Source organism: Thermobia domestica, chromosome 9 (genome assembly GCF_964235325.1).
Source record: "Thermobia domestica chromosome 9, izTheDome1.hap1.1, whole genome shotgun sequence".
In the NCBI taxonomy this organism is placed as follows: Eukaryota; Metazoa; Arthropoda; class Insecta; order Zygentoma; family Lepismatidae; genus Thermobia; species Thermobia domestica.
The window spans coordinates 110,667,951-110,693,416 of NC_137462.1; the positions used below are offsets into that span (position 1 = coordinate 110,667,951).

General features: G+C 35.3%; 1 protein-coding gene across 4 annotated transcripts in view; it reads left to right on the plus strand.

Moving 5' to 3' along the window:
- The window catches only part of LOC145694931 (uncharacterized), a 105,355-nt gene that overhangs the window by 77,348 nt on the left and 2,541 nt on the right, over positions 1–25,466 (plus strand). For all 4 annotated transcript variants that reach the window (XM_081771707.1, XM_081771706.1, XM_081771708.1 and 1 more), the window contains 5 exons: positions 1,286–1,466; positions 8,977–9,129; positions 13,431–13,560; positions 19,533–19,924; positions 22,531–22,680. In XM_081771707.1, the coding sequence (XP_081627833.1) occupies positions 1,286–1,466; positions 8,977–9,129; positions 13,431–13,560; positions 19,533–19,924; positions 22,531–22,680 (1,006 nt within the window). The remainder of the gene's footprint in view (positions 1–1,285; positions 1,467–8,976; positions 9,130–13,430; positions 13,561–19,532; positions 19,925–22,530; positions 22,681–25,466) is intronic.

Below are 25,466 nucleotides of genomic sequence, written 5' to 3' on the forward strand. Positions count from 1 at the left end.
ATTTATTTTCCCTTTAACGTTGCGTTATATACAATTAATTTATTTTAAATAAACCAGCCTTATGGAGTTTAAGAATGTATGTTTGGCTTGGGAACCTAAGAGGTACAAAGAAAATTGTAACTTGAATGATAAGGAAATGCTAATGTTATGGACTCAATCCTGTAAATGCCTAAAAATATTCGTCGAGAAAGTAAGGTAAGCGATTTCTGTGAAGTATAAACTTATTTAGATCTGAAATAATTTTTGCATGGGATGGGTTTGCCATTTTCAGACTTAATGAGATCAAAATTCTAAAGCTCAAATGATATTGTTAAACATAAGAAAACATTAATCAAACGAACGTTCTGACATCTTCGGCTACTAGCGTAATCTTTTAACTCTTTTCCAGCTTTTACTCAGTTGGGCAATGCCGAAAATACATCTTTTAAAATATTCCTGTATATTCAAATAACATTCTAAATAGAATGTATATTTTCTGTTGTAATTTAAATAATGCTAAATTGTCATTAATCGGAAATTTTAACTGAACTCACTCAAACTTAGCTGAACTCACTCAAACTTATTTTGTGTTTTTAAATGAAAATTGCTAACGCGAACATCAATACCACGTAATCGTTATGACAGGTCGTTTTTGTGTACGTTTCAACGTATTGTCTTTGTTCATTTATTTTGACACAGTATGTTACATCGCGTTACATCATCCCTTCCTGTAGTTCAGGTTTCATGTTAAATTATAGGTTCACGTCTTATACAGCATTGGTCTAAAAACTCCAAATAAACAAACAAATAAAATGAAATCAATTCACATGGTCAACTTAATGCACGACGATTTAACCCTTTAGGTTTAAAAAAATGGATTATTAACGAAAGTAAATGAATATGAAAATAATAATAATAATGGAATGAGAAACTAGAAGAAGATGGGAGAAATCCAAGACAACCTACAAACACAGTATTGTCCACAACATTTTATGGGCTGAGAGCGATACAGAGACTCCCTGCACGAAAGGTGAAGGCTCTACCATTGAGTCACCGCGCCGTCTGAAACAAACAAACAGAAATATGTTTGTGCTTTATTGTTATTATTCCTTTGGTATTCTAGTGAAAATCTTATTTTTTCATAGTTATTACAAACGCTCTGAGGATGTAATCAATCCAACTCCAATTTATTTTTTTGTTCGGTTGTGTGCGGTTGATTAGTTCTTGGTTTATTCTAACATTTGGTTATTACAGTAGCTAATGGAAATCAACTCACAGTTTCATTTTGTGTATTCGTTTTATGCAGGGTAGAAGATTCTGTACTTACCAGCTTGTATGCAGAAGAACTTCCAGATGAAAAAAGTGATGTTGGAGATGACAGTACTTCATCATCAACAACAGTTAGTAAAGAGGCATTGAAACTAGCTAGGGATGCTTCACCTATTCAGCAACAGAATGCATCAGTTACGCAACCATCTGTAATACAGGTAATAAATCTTAAATACTTGCTTCTTATCATTAGTCGTTTTTATTATTACGGAATAAGCCCCTTTTTATCTTTCCAAATATAATTTTCATTTTTCTTCCAATTTACAATATCTCTTTCTTAACATAGGAAAAATGTAAATGATTTTTGTTTTGTCACTTTTGCCTCCCACACTTATGCACTTTAGGCTAGGAGAGACGGATAATTAATGAAAGTGAATGTGAAATAATTTTTTGTGCTCTCCCACCGGGAATCGATCCCGGGTCCAAGTGCACCAAAGGAGTACACGTTAACCACTAGATTCAAATCATAAATTTTGAACCCCTCCCCCCTTAGGATAAGCATTTTTGTGAAAGTGGCAAGATAAAAACCTGGCTTGAGTCAAATGCTTACTCTGCCCAAAAGCACATTACCGTTATACCGTGATGATGAAACAGAAGACGTTAATGTTATTATTATATATTGTAATAACATAGAAATTGCCTCCCCCTTACAAGGTACATTCACGATGTGTCCCCTCAGAATTCATGTAAAATTGATTCAAATGCAAAGTTCTCCGCGGCCCAATGTGTATTGTATTAATTTTAGCAGCCCATACCGGTAGTTTGCATATTTATGGGGTCTTCATATATATATAAATGAAATTCAATCATACACTACTATAGCGCTCGGACACAACATTGCTTTTAGCTTCTTTAGATGTAACTGGACATGAATGTGGGCAGATGCAAAAGAAATTAGATCAAGTATTGCTTCTCTGACACATGTTATCCACCCCGGCCTTCATCTTTGATCCGCCATATTGGATTCAACTTTCGTGTTTCAAATGGGAATAATTACGTGCAAGTGATATATCAGATTTACGTACAATTTTCTCGGAAATTCATTGGGTAGTGAGTTTTACTGTAGCTTGTACCGTTTGCAAGGTATTGCTTGTTAAATGTCAGGCACTTTACGAATATGAACCAAGTAGAAAGTTGTGCAGAGCCCTATGTGTATATGTAATCTCTTACGTGATTTATCGTTGATGAAATATTCTCTGACCATATATACATACAGACACACAGACGTCAATGCGGAAATTGTAGGTTTTCACCCAAATCTGGCCGAAACTTACATTAAGCAAGGACTTACATTAAGCATTTTGACCGTAATGCAATACTTCTTTGTCATAGTATATCATGAAAGTAATAATAATCTTTCATAGAAATGTAATAAAATTATAACACCAATATTGTAAAGAGTTTGTTTATGCCTACAGTATTTTTCCAGTTAGAAATTGTTTTGTTTGTGAACATCAAAAACGTAAACATAACTGATATTACTCTGCAACGTCTATTCGCGAAGTGTCTGGAGGGATTTAACATGCAATACCTCCCAAACGGTATAAGCTATGGCAAAATTCACTACCAGTAAATTTCCGAGAAAATTGTACATGAATTTGATATATCACGTGCACCTATTACCATTTGAAAAAAACAGTATGGCGCATCCAAGATGGCAGCCGGGATGGGTAACATGTGTCAGAGAAGCAGTACTTGATCCAGTTTGTTTTGCATATGCCCACATTCATATCCAGTTACATCTAAAGAAACTAAAAGCAATTTTGTGTCAGAGTGTTATAGTAGTGTATAAAGTTGTGAAGGCCTGGAGAAAAACCAGAAATTTTGGGTTTAAAAAAAAAAACATTTTTTTTTACCCGAGCTTGGAAAAAACGGAATATTTGGGAAAAATTGAAGTTTTCGAATATTTTACTACATTATGCTTTTAAAATGAAAACTATTTTATATTTACTAGTTTACAGTTTAGATCATTGAGTGGTTATGTTTCTTGCACTAGAATAGGAAAAATTTGTGGCAACAAACACATGTGCACCACTCCTTTAAAGTTAGCACCGTGATAGAATGGAATTATGACTACAAAATATACTAAAATATAATCCTAGCTAGAATAATTAATATAGTCGCATTTAAGTTATCTTATGCAATCTTACGAAATCCTCGCTTTAAGGCAGGAAAGTGTTAAAATAACGGAGCCAGAATATTTTTAGTTAATACCTGTATGTTAAAATCAAATATATATTTTATGGAGATACGTATCTTCCTTGTGCTGTGTAAAATTTCCGGAAATTTTGAATCTATTAGAAAACATCTTTTGTTCGGAAATATTGGCAAAACTGGAAAATATAATTTAAAAACTATTTCTTCGCCTGATTCTGATCTTATTTGCTATAACGTAATGTAATGAAATGAAATCTTTGAGTTTTACGTCCCACGGTTATGCCGGTGAGGCTAAAGGAGACGGTGATGATGAGTAATGAATGAAATGGTGGAATGAAGAAAGTGGGAGGAAACGGGAGAACCCCGAGGAAACCCACGCACACGGTGTTTGTCCACCACTTGCTATAACGTGTCTGCAGCATATATTCAATGTATTTCGCTAGCAGGAAAAATACTTAAAAGCAACAGGTTTTAATTTTTCTTTTTAGTTTTCTGATTTCTGGTAAAATTTCTCTATTTTTATATTTTTCGAACAACTCAAAAAGATAGATGATCTTGTTTACACATACACCGAACAAGGGCGTAAATTTTAGCAGCATGAAATATAGTAAAGAATTTAACATATGAAACTTCCATACGTTACAATTAAAGATTAGAAAAATACCCGTTCTTTACACGGGGAGAATACATTTCATTTTATACATAAAGGGCACCAAAACTGTCACTAATGAACTGGGACCCCAAAAACTATGAATTCGACACTGGTATCGGACATTTTCAATTACTTTTATATGTTACCCTCCCTCTTTAGGAGTACTAATGGGGAGGCTGAGTTTGGATTTAAACGGCATCGAAAGTGTCACTGTTCATATCAGCGACCCCTAACTCAATGGACTCGATACTAATATCGACCATTTTCAATCCTTTATATATATATATATATATATATATATATATATATATATATATATATATCCTCTTCTTCCTCTCCCTAAATTGCGGGCTCGAATTTGGATTTAAACAGCGTTGCAAGTGCCACTGTTCATCCCAGCGACCCCGAAAACTATGACTTAGACTCAGGAGACTTAGTTTTTTTTTATTATTTGTTTGTTTTTACGTACATCTTAAGCTCGGAAGAGCGGAAGCAAATAAACCCATAAGATAGAATGTTATACTTGATCAATGCAGGAATGTATATCTAGTATTGGGCCACCCTGTATGTATATATATATAATATATCACTCCTTCCTTCTCTATGAAGTTACGGTGCTCAATTTGGATATAAACGGCATCGGAAATGTCACTGTTCATCTCAGTGACCCCAAAAACTATGGATTCGACATTAATATCGGTCATTTTCGATCATTTTTATATATCTTCCTTTTCCCTCGCCCCAAGTTTCGGGGATGAATTTGAATTTAAACGACAACGGAAATGTCACTGTTCAGCTCAGCGTCCCCAAAAACTATAGATTTGACACTAATATCGTTCATTTTCAATCATTTTTATATCTCTCTTCCTCCCCAATTTGCGGGGATGAATTTGGATTTAAACGGCATCGAAAGTGTCACTGTTCACCGCAGGGAACCCGAAAACTATGGATTTGTCACTAATATAGGCTATTTTCAATCATTTTTATATATCTTTTCTTCACCATCCCCTAAATTGCTGGTCTGAATTTTCTTTAAACGGGATCGGAAGTGTCACTGTTCATCTCATCGAGCCCGAAAACTATGGATTCGACACTAATACTAATCATTTTTCATTATTTTATGTATCTCCTCTCATGTTGCAATCTGATTTTGAATTTAGGCGGCATCGGAAGTGTCACTGTTCATCTCAGCAACCCCGAAAACTATGGATTCGACACTAATATCAGCTATTTTCAATCATTTATATATATATATATATATATATATATATATCCTCTTCACCATCCCCTAAGTTGCGGACCTGAATTTTTACTTAAACGGCATTGGAAGTGTCATTGTTCATCTCAGCGACCTCGAAAACTATGGATTCGACACTAATATTGATCATTTTCGATCATTTTATATATATGCCCCTCCCTCTTTCCCAAGTTGCAGTGCTGGATTGAATTTAAGCGGTATCGGAAGTGTCACAGTTCATCTCAGCAATACCGAAAACTGGATTCGACACTAATATCGGTCATTTTCGATATATCTCCCACGTTTCCTTCCTCCAAGTTGCACCTTCAAAGTGAAATGATAAAAACCATTCCAAGCAAGAACCTCATCTATGTTGAAAATTTTATCGAGATCGGTCTGGTTGTTCAAAAGTTGTTAAGCCACTTTCATTTATATATATTATATATTATATATTATATATATATATATATATATATATATATATATAATTTGTCGCACTAGAAAACAGGTATTTGTTTACATAGAAAATTTTGTACATAAAGTATATGTAAAATTCTATATTAGAATATTAAATAGTAGTAATTATATGTTTTAGTGCATGAGTATTAGTGAAATTTGCCTTCTCTTTTTTAAGAAGTGATTTGGTTAAAATTAACAAAATTTCACCTGATCAAAGAGCACATTAAGAACTCAGTTTCATTCAAGAGTCCTATTTGTTGCAACAGAAACGCTTCATGATGGTAGATGTATATGCAACTGTTAAAGTTCTGTAATTTATACTCAACCACACTAAAAAGCACATAAAATAAATGAGTGCAGACTATTAATTTTCAAGAATAATTACAATACTTTTATTTTCGAATGCTTCTATTTTAAATATTCGCTATATTGAAATTTCTCAACTTATATTATTCACGCGTTCGAAAAAAAAAAAAAAAAAAACGGTTCTGTTACTAATAAAATCAACCTAATACAGAAATTTTTGTTATTTTCCCAATTTTTCCAATTTTTCTGGAAAGAAACCGGAAAAAAACTGCTTTTCACCAGCTTTTTACCAACAGATTCAAAATTTCCGGAAATTTTGCAACACTAGTAGTGTATGATTGAATTCCAGATGTATGAAGGTCCATAAATATGCAAATTACCGCTATTGACCTCTAAAATTATTACAACACACATTGGACCGTGGAGAACTTTGCATTTGAATCAATTTACACAAATCCCGAGATGTCACTTCGTGAATGTACCTTGTTAGAAGAGGAATTTTCTAAAAGGCTGGAGCACATGGCCACTTATTTATAATAAGGAAGTTACACACAAAGTTTCATTCTCCAAGGCTCATCAGATACTCTGTTTTTGGAACACCTTTTCAACCCTCGTCTTTCCCTTTTTTTAGAATACGCATTTTAATGAAAATGAGATGATAAAAATTGATTCGATCCAACTATTTTTAAAAATGTACGTATTTCAAACAATTCATTGTTTTCCCGTGATTACAATGTCGACTTAAATGTGGAGGAAAAAAGTGTTAGGTTTGAAAACTCTGGGACACATGTTTAAGTATTTTTAATGAGTTGATATACGAAGTACATTTTCCTAACTTGAGAAGCTTTTGAGACACTATTTTTGGCATAAATTTTGATCCCCTTCTTCCCATAGGGTACGCATTTTATTTAAAGTGACGTGATAAAAATCTTAGTTCGAGGTAGGTACTAATTATGTTCAAAAATTCATTTCAAACCGGTCAGCCGGTTATGTATATGTATATATATGTATATATATGTAAACATTCCAGTTACGGAAAAAAAGGCTGATATATATATTACTACAATATGTACAGTTCTGAACTAAAATTTGTGAATATTAAATGTTAGATGAATTTAAACTTTCTCCTCAAGTTTCCTATACAATATAAAATGATTAAATCAGTACATTGTTAAAATTTTCGGCCCATTATCTGCAACTTAAAAAACGATATATACATATATATTTTGTTTAAATTTATTAAGATGATACCATCATACTGGTTAGGATACGAGTTTGAGACTTACATTCGACTAGTGTTCCAGAATAGTCAGAAATATAGCATTTTATATGTTTTAAGCAAAAAAATTGATTTGAAGAAATAATTCGATTTAAATAGCATTTAAATAATTTTGATTTAAATCAATCAACTCTGATTTGTATTATTTACAGACGTCCTTAGGAGTATTAGATTAATAGATTAGTAAAATATGTATTTAATCATTAAGCCACTACCAACAGTTATACAATGTGCGAATGCTAAGGATAATACTATAATGTATGAAATAGGTTGTAGTGTATACAAAACTTATGGGCAATATACTTATGTACCAAAATTAATGGGATACCTCCTAATCACGTTTGAGATCTCCTCGAGCAAAGTGCAGTGCAGCAGTTCAGCCTGACAGGGACGCGTCAAGTCACTGTAGAGATATGCAGCCTCGATTGTGATCCACAATCAGTGGTTGTTGCATGTGAAGGATCTTAAGCACTAGTGGCCCATTCGATGATATTCCACATGTGCTCGATAGGGTTCATGTTTTGTTATCTAGGGAGTCAAATCATGCCTTGTAGTGTTGCTCAAATCTTTGGCGTATCATTGCAGCCCGGTGACGTAGCGCATTGTCATCCTGGAAAATCTCATTGTTGGCAGGTTTATTTTGTCCACAAAGGCCTGGAGATGGTCACCCAGTAACTGAACATAGCGATGATTGGTTAGGGGACCAGAGGAACGAAACCATGTACTAAACACGTCTCAAACCATTGTGGAGCCAGTACCAGCATGGAACTGACAACTTGGGTCCATGGCCTTATGGGGTTTGCATCACACCCAGATCCTACAATTCGCTTTTACTAACTGGAAAAGTGATGACTAATCTGACCATACCACACATTTCCAATCATTTAAGGCCCAATCCATGTGTTTCCGAGCCCATGTGGTTCGCTGCTGCGGATGGTCAACTGTTACTATTGGCACTCGTGTCGGTCTGCTGCTGCGATACCTCATGGAGACCAAATTGAGCTGCACTGACTCTTGAGAGTGTAGCTGGGACATCCTACATTGAATCATGTTATCAGTTCATATACTGTTGTTTGTCTGTTTGCCCGGACGAGTATGATCAGACGCCGCTGCTCATGTAACAGTCGTCCTGTCTTGCCATTTATGTTATTTATATAAAATTCTATCCCAAGCGTGTTTTCGTTCGTTCGTTCAATGTCAAAGTAGTCAAATCGTGAACTTAATTAAATCCATGTTTTATGTATTTAAGTTTTTTTTTTCTTCCAACTTTTGAATTGCTATATACAGCAATATACCTAATCCTGTGAAAAAAGCAAACTATAACATATCCTTCCTGTCTTCTTCGCTGAAATCCGGGACATTTAAGCATTCCGAGAAATGTTTTCTGAACACCGGAACGCAGATCTAGATTCCGTGACGGTCTCAGATTTACCGGGACGAATGGCAACGCTATCCTGGGATTTTTTTTTTTTTTTTAATCCTTAGGAACATTAAAAGTAAGTTGTAGTTTCCTAAGCGATAATGTTTTCTTTCTTGAGCACACTAATACGTAATGATTTTGTGTGTGTTTTCCAACAGTTTGAGGATGGAATAGCAATGAATGATCAGGTGTTGACTCATGTCATTGAGGAAGTTCTTGGAGAAACTGTTCGTGATATTTGTAATGAGGTAACGGAAGCGAAACAGGTAGCAGAACAAGAAGAAGAAGAAGAAGAAGAAGAGAGATTTGAGGTAATTATTAAAAAGTTATAACATTCTCTTAAGACTAGAATTTGAATAGTTGCAACCTTTATGCAGATTAACAATGTTCTTACCTCTCAGATTTTTAGTAGTGTGAGGTACATTTCATAGTACAAACTTGTTGAAAGTGTGTTTGTAACATCACTTTTCACATAATTTTCGAATTTGGGTCAGTTGTCTGGTTAAAACGTCTATGAATAAATTCTGTTGTTTCGAAAAATCTTTATAGTTTGAGAAGTGAGTAATGATAAAATTAACGAAATATAATAGGTATGTGCCATATTGGCTTATCTGAGTAATTTGCCCCGAGAACATATTCTGGTTACTTATCTAACGCAGCTAGTGAATCTAAGAAGTCAGTCGACTAAGGGTAGAGTGACCAGTCCCCCCCCCCCCCCCCTGTGGTTCTAAAGATAACTGAAAATGAACAAAAAATTAAGGAACTAGATTTGATGTAAAAATGAGGTTTAGGATTTGAGATAATAACGTGTGTGAAAAGAAAAACCGTTCGTATAATAAAGGGAACTCCGATCCTTGAACAAGGTCGTGCTGGAATAATACTGTCCATAATGTAAGTTATTAACCTTTGTAACCAGGAAGATCATTATTAATAATCCTGTAATAATCTTTATCATTTTTTTACCTACAACATTAAATGTTATTTATCAATACCATCTTATTCGATACTTAGAATGGAAGGCATTCTGGCAAAGGGCCACATGTTCTTTTAGCTTGTGCTGGATAGCGTCGTGTTCATGAGTTTCTAGGGATTTTCCCGTTTCCTTGTACTTTCTTCTTCCTATCATTTTTTCCGTCATTCACTTACACTTTTCATTCGTTTCCTTTAGCTTACAGGATATAGCAAGGACATGAAACTAAAGACTTAATTGTTTTTTATTTCAATAGTCCCAATAGATTATTTTCAATATTACGTATAACTAACTTTATGGTATACGCAACCCAAAGATTCAGTGCCGCATTCACAAAAGCTCTCCATTGACTTCTGCCCGGAGCTAACTGGATCAGGTTTCTATTTTGTATTTTTGTTTTCCTGTGAAATCCATCTTAATATCGTTCTCCTATCTGTCCAAGCCCTCCTAACGCTCTTTTTCTGATTAAATTTCCCATTAAAATTTTGAAATCGTTCCTACTTTCTTTTATTCTGGCTACATGATCTGCCCACTTGAGCCACTAACAACATAAGGCAAAGGTTAAATTATGCAGTTTCTCGTTATAATGTTTCCACTATTTTTCATTCCCGTTCCTCTTGGGTCTGAATATTCGTCTCAGGATTTTAGTTCTTAAATACTTTGAGTCTGCGTTCTTCTCTTAAAGTAAGCGACCATATTTCACAACCATGCACACAACAGGTAATTATTGTTTTATATATTTTAAGCTTCAAACTCTTCGACAGAATTCGTGAAGACTGAGTTGGATTGATTAATAACACGAATCCTTGCTTTCGGTGGACGCTTAATTTCTTTGGGGATGTCGTTTTAGTGTGTTAATGTTGATCGTAAATATTTGAAAGTGTCCAGTTTGTCGAAAGTACTAGTTGATACTTTAAGATATCCATAATTTGTAGTATTGTGGTCACGACGAATTTCTGTGTGTTTACTTCTATGCTTTGAATTTACTTCTAAACCTATGTTTCTACAGGCGTTTTAATCTCTCCATTCTCTCTGTTTTCCGCATATCATCTCATAATAAGAAATACATCTACATATTAAAGTTCTGTTTTATAAAATTAACGTGTAATCTTTATTGCTTGAGCTAAATACAAATAAAAAAATAAGCAATCTAAATATACTTCGACTTCTAGAAGACGGTAGCCAAGATCAGCAGCAGTTTGGGGGGGTCAACTTTCAAACTAAGGTGATCACGCTTTTGAAATTCACGGCACCTTTATTATTATTATTATTATTATTATTATTATTATTATTATTATTATTATTATTATTATTATTATTATTATTATTATTATTATTATTATCGTATCATGCGATAGTACCTTGTTCCCAATTACGTAATCATTGTAAATTTCTTTGACAAGGCTTCTTCTTGGAGAGAGATTATGAAGGCATACTATTCAAACTGTTGATGTCTGGAACGTGGGCTCAAAATTATAAAAGATTCTGATTAGTTTATCTGAATATGGTTGTAGGTAATAGATTTGCATATTACCCATATAAGCTTTGAGTGGATGCTGTCGTTTGTGTACCAGTGTGCTCGAATCCAGTTAGATTTAGAATTTATCAGCCTTTTTCAATTTTCAATAGTTCTCGAGCTTGGTAAATCATTGCATTCATTTCTAATTTTGTTTTTCTTTGTGTGTTAGTTTTGTTTTGATATTTTCTTATGTTAACTGCTCAGTTTTTTGGAATTTTTGTGTGAGTGGAAAAATTATCTTTTTTTTTTTTCTGGTACTGTTCCTATTTTCGTTCTATTTTCCTTTCTGTCCCTTCCCTCCCTCTCTCTTCCTGTTGTGATTACGTGTTTTGAATATGTTTATTAATATTGGCATGTATATTTCAGCGTAGTACGTATTTCATTCTTGATTTTTCTTAATACATGCAGTGGCGAGGCGTAATCCCACAAGTAGGGTAGGCCCGATAAACTAATAAGACAAATAACATTCTGTTTTCCTTATTGAGTTAAACAAAAGAAACTACCAAATCTATTTATTTTAAAGTACTTTCTTAGCTGTATTTCTAACTCTGTTGAGAGTTAAGTGTATGTATACATAGTAGGTTTTTTTTATTGTTGTTTAACATGAAAGAATGAATATTTATATCAGCAAAAGTAGACGTATTATTATTATTATTATTATTATTATTATTATTATTATTAGTAGTAGTAGTAGTAGTAGTAGTAGTAGTAGTAGGAGGAGGAGGAGGAGGAGGAGGAGTCAACAACAACAACAAATATGTGCATGGAGGAAAACACGCAATGTGTATATTAATGGAATACTCTCGTTTAGCTCCACTACAAATATTTTGAAGTGCAGTTCATATTTTCTTCTGCCTTGGAGTTGCAGGGGGGGGGGATAAGGGAAATTTCCTCTTCACTTGCTATTTGTATTTCCTGCATATTTGAAAATGGAGGGAAAGTAAAAGTAAGTATACATTCTTAGTTAACTGTCAAATTTATTGGAAAAGCGTTTGTTATTTGCATCTCCTACTTTAAAGTAAGTACAATATTGAATTTAATTAATGTATCACGTGATAATGACTTCACTAGAAGCGTTAATGCTCAGAAGGAACTTCAACGCAAAATATTTAATATTGTATTCTATGCAGTGACAAAATTAAGGGGGTGGCTTCCGAGCTGAAGTACTTACCGAAATTTTATCGTAACTTTTTATTGCTTTATATATATTACAGAATTTTCACATTTTCAGGAATAAAGTTAGCAAAGCCCCTCCTGAAACAAAATTGTAAATACCCCACTGACTCTATGAAATGGAAAGCTCAACTAAAATTATAGAAAAATATTATTTTATCCTGTACGGTAGCGTTTGGTAAATTTATATATATGTTTAATGTATCAGACATATTCTACAAGCCATTACGGTCCAGGCTCCATGTAAGAAAAACAAACAGCTACTCTGAATAACTCCTGTGAGCATATACGTAAATTAAACAAATTATCGCTAATAGAAACACATAATCGTACTCAGAAACTTCTTCCTTTGTGTTAAGGAAATCATTTTATAACATATTAGCATTGTAAGATGCCTTCAACGCTAAAACTAAACTCCCAGAGGCGAGCCTTCGCACATCCCAATAATTTGTGCAATCCCCAGCGATAATAGCTTCGCTCCCTGAGCAGCATAGCCCGTAAGCCTGTCTAGCGCGCTGGTGAGGCTCAGACGGGCCTCCAAGTGTTTCCAACCTACTATTTTGTTACCGAAAAAAACGAAATGTTGAAGTATTGACTTTATTTTACAAGAAACCAAAGATAAAGAAAATACATAGCAGAAAACAGGATAGGCCCGGCCTCAGAGCCTCATAGTACACTTCGCCACTGAATACACGTACATGACTTAAAATAATTGTTTTACTTAATCAAGAATAGATGTGCTATAGCAGACAATACTATTTGGGATTTATGAAATAACATAGTGTCTCACTACATACACATTCTTTGTATGATAATTATGTAGTTAGTTCTGTTCGATATGGCGTTGCATGTTATCTTACGTCTTTCCCTACTACTTTCATTTCAGACATCGCTTTCATACTAACCTCCCATCAATAAGAGACTTTATTAGTGTTGTCTAATGTTTGCAGCCAATCGAAACTCCGACACCATCCACAGCAAGTGAAATTCATTCGGAAGAAGAAGAAGTGGAAGACAAAGAGAATCTGAATATTCCAACTCCTCAGAAAACTCCAGAACCAAGTGAACAGGAAAATGAAGGTAAATTCTATTTTTAATCTCTAGATATCTTTATGGTCTATATGTAGAATTTTCGTTTATTTTCTCAAAATTGAACATGTAAATAATAATAATAAATAAAGATCGCCTCCTTCCCCTTGATCTCGTGTAGCATAGTTATAAATACTTTCGCTTTTGATGCTATCAGCGGTCCCGGGTTTGATTCCCAATGGAGACACTGGGTCGAAAAAGTGAAAGAAAAAAACTTTTTCAGGTCAGCCGTCCTATGAAGTTTCCCTGGGTTTTCCTTATTCATACCAGCCAATGCTGGGATGATACCTAACATAATAATCACATGCCCCTTTCCAATTCCTCGGGAAATGTGATTGCCCCGAGACGTCATCCCTCATACGTGAAGGCGTAACATGGCAGTAACTGCTGGATCAAATTCCTAATCTTAATCCTTGGGGAAGGCCAAGAAGGCCCAAGGGCTGAGTGTGGAAATAAAGGCTCTACACTTTCTTGACGTCGGCATTCAGAGAGGTGATGTAGTGAGCACCACAATCCGGCCCATTTACTTTCCCAGATTGTCGTGGGTACCTATTTTAAAGGGACTGGGTGAACCTTAGAAGTACAATGGAACGGGGGTAGAATGAAAAAAAAAAAACGCCCTCACCAGGAAATTGAACCCGGGCCACCCATTTGACAGGTAGACACCTTACCGACTACGCTACCTCGCGACTCTCAAACTGAATATGGAATCCTTAATAAATTGGACGTAATAACACGTCAAGAAAAACTATTACATTCAACAATCTTTTACCTTATGTATGCGTTATAATATGACATCTTACACCCCCAAAGCAGAACGATAGGCGACGGTGCGACAATGTCGCAGAAAGAAAATGCGAGCTGCAGAAAGATTGGCTAACCTGTAGACGACCTCATTATGTCTGCATGGTCTGTTGAAACTTTGTTGAAATGGATTCATTACTTTGTCAGGTCAGACTTTGGTATTTTGTGTTTTGCAGTATGACTACAATAATGGTCATGATACCTGGTCTGACTCTGGATAATTTTATGTCCTGCAATACCTGACTCTTTGCGTCATTTAAAATACGATCTAAAGCACCATCTTCTAATAGTTATAAAGAAAATGTAAAAATATTGAGAAAAAGGAACTAAGTGGGAGTTTTGCAGAGAAGGAAAAGAGAGTTCAGTTAACTGTGTGAGCCCTGGATATTTAACCTACAAGTTAAACACCTCGTACAAGTTTTGAGTCCATAATCACAACTCTTCACAACAGTAGGACTCAGTAATCGTTCTAAAGTTTTGCAGGTTGTTTCTACCCTATGTGCATTCTGTTTTGACAAAGGAAATTGCATCCTACGTAAATCATAATGACCTTTCTTTGGTATAAAATTCTCCATTTTTGACATTTTATTTACCTATTCAATTCTATTCATTTTGAGCACAACTTTGTTCATGATTATATCGGGAATAGATTCACAGCAAGCATTTTGAGTATATGTAAAAAGTTTGGCTTTGATTCATCTGTTCCTGATCTAATTTAGAAGGATCACTCCCTTATTGATAAAGCTATGAAAGAGTTCTCTACAGGAAAAAAAAATTATAAGCTACTTTTGTAGTCATCAAAAGAGTTCGAAGACTACTTTTAGAAACCAAAATAATTTAAAACCATGAAATTTGCAAGCTACTCTGAGTGTGTGTTTAAATTTTTCTTGGAGACTACAGAAGACTAATTTCTGAACTAGAAAAGAGTCCAGAATATTTTGCCTTGAGAGAGAGACTACTTTCAAAAACAAATATTTTCATTATTCTTGATATAGCTGACACTCCATTTTGTCTTCTTTATCAAAGGAAATTCAGTCAAGGTATCATTTACCTTGGCAGTCAGTGACGTAACTAGTTTTACTGCGCCCTGGACCGATCGATCGACTCATACCCGCCCCTGCCCCAAGCATTTCAGCTGCTGCGTTTATAGAGAGAGAGATGATTTAACCTGGAAAATATTTTTCTTACGCAGAGTTGAGGAGGAGAGCGTGCGAAAAATTCTTTTATATGGTTTGTACAAAATGTAAATTATATTTAATTTTGAATGATTACTTCAGTACACAGGTAGCGATCTTTTTTACTGCTACTACTTTATACTTTAAAGGTAGAATGATATCATTGCTTATAATTTTTAATATAAGAAGGGAGTACAAGGTAGTTTTATAAGTGTCAACTACGTTCCAAACAGGCCCAACTTCCGTTTTATTCCCGAGTGGGGTGTGGAACCCGGGAGGGGACGTGGCGCGCTGATTACAATGACTCATTATGCAAAATTTTCACTAGGCAGCTAGCTAGACAAACATTGCATTGACGATTGTCCGGGTATCGCCCAGTGGAGATCCAGAAAGGGGGCGAGTAGCTCGCGCGCCCCTCCATGATGAGTAAAATATATAAATTAGTCCCTAATGAAGCGCTTGTTCTAAGGCTGTGGGGAAAAAAAAGTTCAAAATCTCTCTCAAAAAGGAAGATTCTGAGTGCGTTCTTCACTCGTTGCAGATGATATATGCGTTTCCAGTTCATGGTAATCCTGGATTCTGTCGTGTTGAACAACATGGCTTTTCTCAATGCCGCTTCCAGAATGGCGGAGATAAATACGTATTATGAAGCACAGCAATCAACATTTTTAGTTAGCGAACCCAATATCGAAAAATGTCTCAAGTTTATTTTTCAGTTCTGCGCCCCTCCTCAAAAATTCCTGGATCCGCACTTGGTATCGGCTGTTGCCAATTAACTGCTAATAGTCATAGCGTACTTTTTGAAATGTTTTCAAACGTTCTTTGCATAATTAACTTTATTTTTACACGCCACTGTTGGCAATATGTGCAGTTCATGGAAAATAATCAAGCACAGTTAGAGATCATGATTAAATATGTAAATGATATTTCATTCACCAACTCCAGGGACAGTTTGTGTCAGATTGTTAGCAAACTATCAAAAGCAAAAAGCCTTCTTCGAACATACAAAATTATCTTGTGAGTTTATTATGGATAGTAGTACCTTTAAAGATGTGCCTTTACCTGATGTTCCGGTGAGCAGCAGAAGTTTAAGAACAGTTTCTATTGCAGTTAGCACCGAAGTAGTGCATGAAATTGTAAAACGTTCTCAAGGGCTCGTTAAGTTTCTACTGTCACTCAAAAGGATAACGACAGACTTACCCAATACATTATATGGTAAAATTCTCAGTGTAGACCAGTGCTTTCAAAAATCTCAAAATTACACTTAAAACAACTCATCTTTTGGTGCTAAATCTACAATGAAGAATTCTCTAAAAAGATGCTATGTAGATTGTACTTGCGCTATATGATTGCTTTCCATGTCTTGTTTGGGTAATTCCTCAGTGAAGCCCTGATATCATTCAGTGCCTGGTTTCTTTCTTTTTCTTTCTTTCTTTCTCAACTGGAGTTTCGAAGTATAATTCGTTAGGAGTATAATACATTCTAATAAACTATATTTTGTTTCGATACGATACAAAACGGATTAGGAATTTTCAAAATGTGTATTTAAATTTTTGTCAAGTGATTCAGGACATAAAATTCGTATTGATAAAATCTTGGCGGTAGTATCACATATCATGTTTTTGGATACACCAAGTTAACAGAACAGAACCATATCACGGATGTTTTTATTTACAGAAGGTCGCTTACATTGAGGCTTGTTAACTATAGATTGCAAATCCTTTCTGTTCTAATTTCTTCACAAATTCCTTCGTAATGCTGAGCATAATCGTATTTCAATGAAACAGCCTTACCTTACGTGAAAAGGTGTATTCTCTATATTTGAGTAAATGTAATTTCTGATTAGGAAAATTTAAATAAAATGTAAGTGCTAGTGTTGAATAACTACGATTTACAGAATAAAAATAAGCATAATAGTTATAAAAGATAAATATTGAACTGACATTTTCATAAGACCGCCCATCTGATTTAAAATTTTTCATCTTCATTATTCATAAACCCTTCAAAACAACCTTTTCGTGATCAAGACTGGCATCTTTGAGTCAAATTGTTGAAGAAAATACGCTTACTCTTATACGTGGATATAGTGAGGTAAAAGTTCTTTATTGTTTTGTATTCTCCATTCATATACCGAAGACATGATTACATTAGCGTGTTTATTATCAAAATTCCAGATAGAGCCATCAACCCATTTTACACCTTGGGCGAAATTAAGAATCAAACATGGGAATGAATTTATGGAAGCAAGTAGGTCAGGGCCATTATTTATAAGGGGCGATCAACTGAAACCCGTTCGTTCCATATATTATTGGTATAATGTGTAAGAGGATATTGTTTGTTTAATAGTTTGTAATGGCTAATGTCCCTGTGTGTTGGGTGTAGGAATGTTGTTGATACGTGTTTCCGTTTTGCAGGTATAACGAGTGAAAGATGGCGTTCAAGATCCCCAATCCGTCCAAACAGGACCAGCGTGCCCTCATCCAATTTCTGAGTGCCGAAGGTTGTCAACCAGCTGAAATGTTCGGGCGTATGAAAAACGTGTATAGTGATGCATGCGTCTCTAAAACAACAGTGATGGACTAGGCCAGAATGTTTCGGAAGGGGCGTGAACAAGCCACTGATTATCCGTCCTGGTCAAGCCCTTGTTGCCATAGAAGACACGCGTGAAAAGGTGAATGCGGCTATAGCTGCAGATAGACGCATTAGTATTCAATCCATAGCGAACGGGTTAAATATAAGTTATGGTACTGCTCAGAAAATTGTGAAAGATCTGGGGTATCATAAAGTGTGCGCGCAGTGGATCCCCAGGGTGTTGACGGAAGACCAAAAGTTGGAACGTATGCGCCATTCAACATTTGTCACGTTACCATTTGGAAGGTAACAACTTCTTGCTGCGCATTGTTGCTGAAGATGAAACTTGGTGCCATCATTTTGAACCAAGTTCAAAGTCTTCCAGTATGCAGTGGGAACACCCCTCATCTCCACGTCCCAAAAAGTTCAAGACGCAACCGTCTGCGGGGAAAGTTATGGTGTCTGTGTTCTTTGATTGCCACGGACCATTGTTACTCGAATTCAAGGAACCAGGACAGTTCACCAACGCCGCACGCTACTGTCAGACCTTGACACAGTTACGGAGAGCCATCAAAAACAAAAGGCCTGGTTTACTGACCGCTGGAGTCATTGTGTTGCATGACAACGTGCGTCCACACGTTGCAAACCAAGTGCAGGATTTATTTCAAGTTGCGACACCCGCCCTACAGCCCTGACCTTTCACCTTGTGACTTTCAAATCTTTGGGCCTGTAACAAAGGCATTGAAAGGTCAGAGATTTCAGTCTGACGCTGAGGTTCAAGACACTATGCGTGATTGGTTTGATAGACAGTCGTCCAAATTTTACATGGACGGCATTTGTAAGTTAGTGACATAATGGGACAAATCTCTCAACGCTCATGCTGACTTCTTCTGAACAATATTTTTACTGCACGCTAACTATAGCGCCTCTAGATAGTGTACAAGTTTCTGCTCAAAATAAAATTTATTTCATGAGTTATGACCACTGAACGGGTTTCAGTTGATCGTCCCTTTTAGATACCATCATTCTGACTTTCGCCCAATTTAGATACCATTATCTGTTGCGACTGAACAAAATTCAGGACAAATCTGTCAGGATTGTTAGCTGTAGAATTCGAATTTGGTACCTTTTTATTCCAAAACAAGAACGTTCTTTTATATCCGCCCGTCCATTTAGTTGACAATGTCCAATATTATTGAAGTATTTTTTCATCTTTGAGAATCACTAATAAAAATTATTTTTACCTTTTCTTCCTGTGTTAATGATATTACCTACAAACAAAAACACATTTTTAATATATCTTAAATATATATATTTCACGTACTTGTATATACGATAAGAAAAATGATTTCACTTAAAGATCGGACTTCTAACCTTATTAATAAATTCCATTGCTTATTTATTTTTCTGTAGAGATGTGTGAAGAAATTCATGATTCGGCAGCACAACTTACAATAAAAACTCCACCTTTAACACCAGAAAAGTCGCCATCTCCTGCACGAGTTGACACACCACCAGTATCAGAAGCTGTGTTAATTTCTGCAGATGAACCCAGAACCGAAGACAACCTAGTAACACCAGAACCAAGTCCAAGAATGGCGCACGATTCAGCGATAACAGTTTTAACTCCATCTTGCACTCCACCTCGTTTGCAAAGTCCACCGCCTACTCCTTTAGGAGACCCACCATCATCGTCTCCAGCGAAGCCTGAACCACCACCTACTGAATTTGTGACAAACTTCACGAAGTCTCCCTCTGCTAGTGCATCGGATCTTGTGTTGGCATCAAGCACCTCGTTCTCATTGGTAAGTTGTCAAAGCGAGACACTATTTTTTATTTTATTTATTTATTTATTTATTTATTTATTTATTTATTTATTTATTTATTTATTTATTTATTTATTTATTTATTTATTTATTTTGGTCCTTTTATCATCTTATATATTATGTTTGCAATTGATTTTTGTAGATTCACACAAACAACACTAAGTTGCAGCTTCACATTCCTTACTTTTAACGTTAACATTATTTAAAAGAATGCAAAAGCTATAGGTACATTATTATTTAGTACGTGTATATACAGTTAATACAGTTTCCCGATTTGTTTAAGATATAGTTAAGTAAATTTTCTCAATCCATGTTGAACATTTTGATTTGATGATGCTAAGAGAAAAGAATTTTAAACTTTACATCCACTACATATGATAAATCAGCAATTGGATGTGCGTGATGTGCGTGCGTGAACAACGGAGATATCACACTATCAGTATTTTACTCTCATCTGAGTATGCTTTTTAATTTCAATGTGCGTTTGCAAGTATTTATGACCAGCATATGTACTAACAAAATTCATCTTCATTTTTATCTAATGCTTAATTTAAACGAAAAGCCATTTTTCTTCTGTTTCAAATTTGATTTGTATTGTGTTCTTTCGATTATTAGACAGTACTTGTAGCACAAATGGCATTGAACATGTGTATATAATATATATATATTTGGTCTAGGAATTAATTCGTGCGGATGGACAAGAGATGGCGCAACGAACGGAGCGTCCCACAGTTCCGTGTATCCACACATGTGTTGCAAACCCCTGTCATCGCGTATCGTTCGTAGTATAAGGCAGTGGATTAAAGCGTCAACAACACCAGTTTGTAGTTAAGTGAACATGGCGCAATTTGTGCCTGATAAAGTGTTTTTGCGGGGTGTCCTGCTGCATTACTTTAACATGCAGAAAAGTGCGACTGAAAGTCATCGTATTTTGGTGGAAGTGTATGGTGACCATGCTCTAGCTGAGCGAACGTGTCAGAAGTGGTTTGCACGGTTTAGAAGTGGTGATTTCGGCTTGGCAGACCAAGAGCGAGCTGGACAGCCAAAAAAATTTCAAGACGAAGAATTGACAGCATTGCTCGAGCAGGATTCGTGTCAAACGCAGGAACAACTTGCAGCAGCATTAGGCGTTGATCAAACAACAGTCTCCAAACGCTTGAAAGCCATGGGAATGATTCAAAAGATGTCACATTGGGTTCCATGAATTGAAAGACAGAGACGTTGAAAGACGAAAAACCATTTGCGAATTGCTGCTTCAACGACAGAGCAGAAAGGGGTTTCTGCATCGAATTATTACGGGTGATGAGAAGTGGATCCATTACGAGAACCCTAAACGAAAAAAGGCCTGGGTGAAACCAGGTGAACCAGATCCATCACAACCAAAACGAGATATTCACTGTGCAAAGGTTATGCTGTGCATATGGTGGGATATGAAAGGTGTGGTGTACTATGAGCTGCTGCAACCGGGTGAAACTATGAATGGAGAACGTTATCGACGACAATTAATGCGTTTGGAGCAAGCTCTGGCCAGAACACGACCAGAATGGGAGAACAGACATGATAAACTTATTGTTCAACATGATAACGCTCGCCCACATGTCGCAAAACCGGTCAAAACCTATTTAGAAAATGTCGGATGGGAAGTTTTACCCCACCCGCCGTATTCACCAGACGTTGCTCCTTCGGACTACTACTTGTTCGATTGCATGAACAACGATTTGATTGGACAGCGGTTTACTTCTTCAGAAGATATCGAAACATGGGTCTCTGACTGGATCGCTTCCAAGGATGAGGACTTCTTTCGCCACGGAATCCGTACATTGCCTGACAGATGGGCGAAAGTGGTGGCTAGCGATGGACAATATTTTTCTTAAGGTATTTATGTATTTTGTGTTTGTACTACGGCTTCAATGTGTGCGTACCAACCGCACGAATTTATTCCTAGACCAAATATATATATATAAATATATATATATATATATATATATATATATAAAATATATTATATTTAGTAGTAAAATATATTGTGCTAATTCAAAAAGGAAAGAATTACCCGTATGTACATGCTAGTTACACTAAGTACAGTAGAGAGAAAGGCGTTTATTAGTTGAATATTTTAAATTATCTTTCAGGCACATCATAGTACTTACTTTGTTTTATGTATTACTGTTTTATAAACCTTTTTAGATGTCTTTTTCTGGTTAATTCCTGCTTGAGTATTAGTATGAAGCGAATGTTAATTTTTAAACTATTTCTGTCTTCATTCCTATAGATGTTCATTTATTTACTCATGTATTATCTATGTTACGGTTACTGTCTGAGGGTTGTTTTACAGTTCAAACATTAATAAAGAAACTGTAGGAAGGAAGTTTAAGAAGAATGTTGGTTATGACTGTTCCAGCGTTTACTTAATACGTACTAATGAGGATAAACTGTAGTTAACCAAAACCTTCCGGCAAAGATCGTTCACCTTGCTATGACATCTGTTTCTGTCATAATCGAACACATAAGCACAATTTTCTAAACGTAATTTACCTGCAAAGTAGAAGTCAGTGTTGTAACAAATATTACTATTATTTTTGTAGGATATAGATGATTATGTGTTATCCGAAGGCGAAATTCAACTTGGAAATAGCGAGGAAGGAGAAGTGAAGACAGCACGGCTTCCAGGACACGCAAAAGCTGTAAAATTTATAGAGCGCTCTTCTGAAATTGCACCAGGATCGAAAGAAGAGGTAATATTTGTTGTATTCTGTCACTTGAGAAGAAAAGTGAATATAACAAATTTGTTACAGTACTCATATACAGATGGTTTTAAACGCACTCAATTAAATTATCATTGTTTTCTGTTCTTTATCCTTCCATGAAATGTGAGGAAAATCTGAGATGGTTGGATTTTTTTTAAATGGTTCGGAATGAAATGTCAGAGGTGTACTAGTGTGAGGTTAATGTAGAAATATTTTAATCTACTGCTTTGTCTGTCTGGAACAGGAGTAAGATATTTGAATAAAAAGAAATCACATCTTGAAAAATTCATTTTTTTTTCTTCTAGGCGATTTACTAATTTAGCATATACTGGCTTTTACATATTTAAGCCTTAAATGTCAGTTAATGACGCTTTGCAAAGCATACACTCTCATAAATTGATTTTTTTGTACCGCTGGTTTCTTAGAATTGAAACTCTGGCTAATAATTTAACATCTCAAACTCCTACAGGAAAAAGTTGTCCAACGTGTAATTACTTAAGTTGATTACGAAATGAATTTCTGTTCGCCAGATAACACAAATAATCTAAAAATAGACTCAGTTGATATTGCTGACATACACATTTCTACTACAGTAACTATAACTTTGTTGTATTCAGTAATGGTTAAGACAGACCAAGTTTTCTAACAGAAATTTATGTGCTAACAAAATTACTAATTATTTAGTAATTATTCGATTATTTAGTAGTAAAAATTTGCAAACGAAAATTTCTTTTAAAAAAAGAATTCTTGTTCTAAAGTTAATTGATCCTAGAATAAAGTTAACCTTTAAAGAATAAAATAATGGTACTCTCAGCGAATTAGATATTAATACACTGAAACTTCTTAAAGACGATCACTCAAAATTTTAACCAAGATTGGTTGTGCAGTGGAGTGGATTTCTCAAGGCAGGTTCGTTAATTTACGAAAATAAGAGACCTGCATCTTAGTTACAGTCTATCGTGCTTTTTTTTATTTTTTTATTTTTTATTTTTTTATTTTTTATTTTTTTATTTATTTAATAATTCAATATCAGAAACTAGAAGCCGCAGAAGCTCAGTGGTAGAAGGTTTCCCCTCTGGTTGCATGGGCTCATTGGTTCGATCCCAGCTCGCGCCAAGTTAGCTTTGTGGTTGACAAACAGCGTGTGCGTGGGTTTTCTTGGTGTTCACTCGTTTCCTCCCACTTTCAACTTTCCACCATCCCATTCTTTTCTCATCATCACCGTCTTCTTTAGCATAGCCGGTATAACCGTGGGAAGTACAACTTAAAGATTTCATTTCATTTCAATACCAGAAACTGTGATATGGGAGAATGTTAGGAAGATGTCTCTTAAGTAATGATAAGGAGAAGGAACTATAATTTACATTATCATTCCACTTGTCTACTGAACTATTTATACCGTACTAGGCATTATTAAGAGAAATAAAATCAACTCTCACTTTCCTCAAGTTTTGATTCCTGAATAACTCTTACACTTCCAGCTTTTTCTCTCCTTGCTAACTAACACCGTGTGCATGAGTTTCATCAGGGTTCTCCCGTTTCTTCCCTACTTTCTTCATTTCATCTATTCTCGTCGTCACCATCTCCTTAACTTACACAACATAACCGTGGGACGTAAAATTGTTTTTTTTTTCACAGAGTTTAGAAATAGAAATAAGAGAAATAAAATCATGAAGGAAGTAAAAGAAAGGGAATTGCCAGAAAAGAACAATGAAGATCACTTTGTTCTAGGTATTACTGCCATAATTTGTTAAGTGGCGGTGCGACTTGTTGTAAAATGTTTGATGTGACAATCTGCAATATGAAATAAAGTGATATTTTACAGCAAACCTCAGCGCCAGTTATCGAGTGATAGAACAAGATGTATTTTCACTACTCTTGCGCGGTGAGTTCATTCCTTTATATTTCCTTGATGTTTTTATACTTTTTTTTATTCTCATTTTTTTGTAATCCGTAAACAAGATTCCAGGAGGGAGCCGAAAAGTGGAAAGTGCGAGGATTATTGAGGATCAGAATTCTAACTGAGATGATCATTAAAATTCCTGAGCACTAGCATACTATCAAAAATAAAAAAGAGTAAAGATTGTAAATAGAACTATGCAGCGTACTTTTTTAAATTCTGTTTTTTGCAATACATAGCTAGAGCTATCATCTCGGCGACTTCGTTAATGGAGTCAGTCTTAACATCTTCACGGCTAACGACGGCTATGCCTTCTACTACTGAAACAAAAATGTATAGCTGTTAGAATACTAGAAAATACACATTGCACCGTTAGATGGCAGCAAACATCCTCTGGCGGTTGACATCTACCGGACGAAATTGAAACTAAGTGTAATCTTGTTTATTGTCTTCAGTAGAGTTTATTTGTTATCAGTCAAGTTTTGTTTATTTATTTATTTATTACATTGATGGACTTTTTATTTCGCCACGAAAGAAACTTTTTAACAGAAAGCAAAGTTACTGATTGTTTTGATATACGATTTAGAGGCATTAGAAGTTTCATGTTCACATTCATGTATGTCTTTTTCTCATATTCAATACTTATTGTTTGTTTGTTTGTTGTTGTTGTTGTTGTTACTTCAGAACTTTCTTAACTGTTTCGTCAGATTAGACAATTATCATTAGCTGACTACTGCTGTAACACCTAAAAAAAACATATTCGTGGTAAAGTGATCGGCCATCTTAAGAAAGTAATATAATGTGTTCTGAGAAAAATCGGTCGCTGCAGTTCAGTTGGAAGTGGAGGACCAATTCCGTACCAAGTACTTGGGCG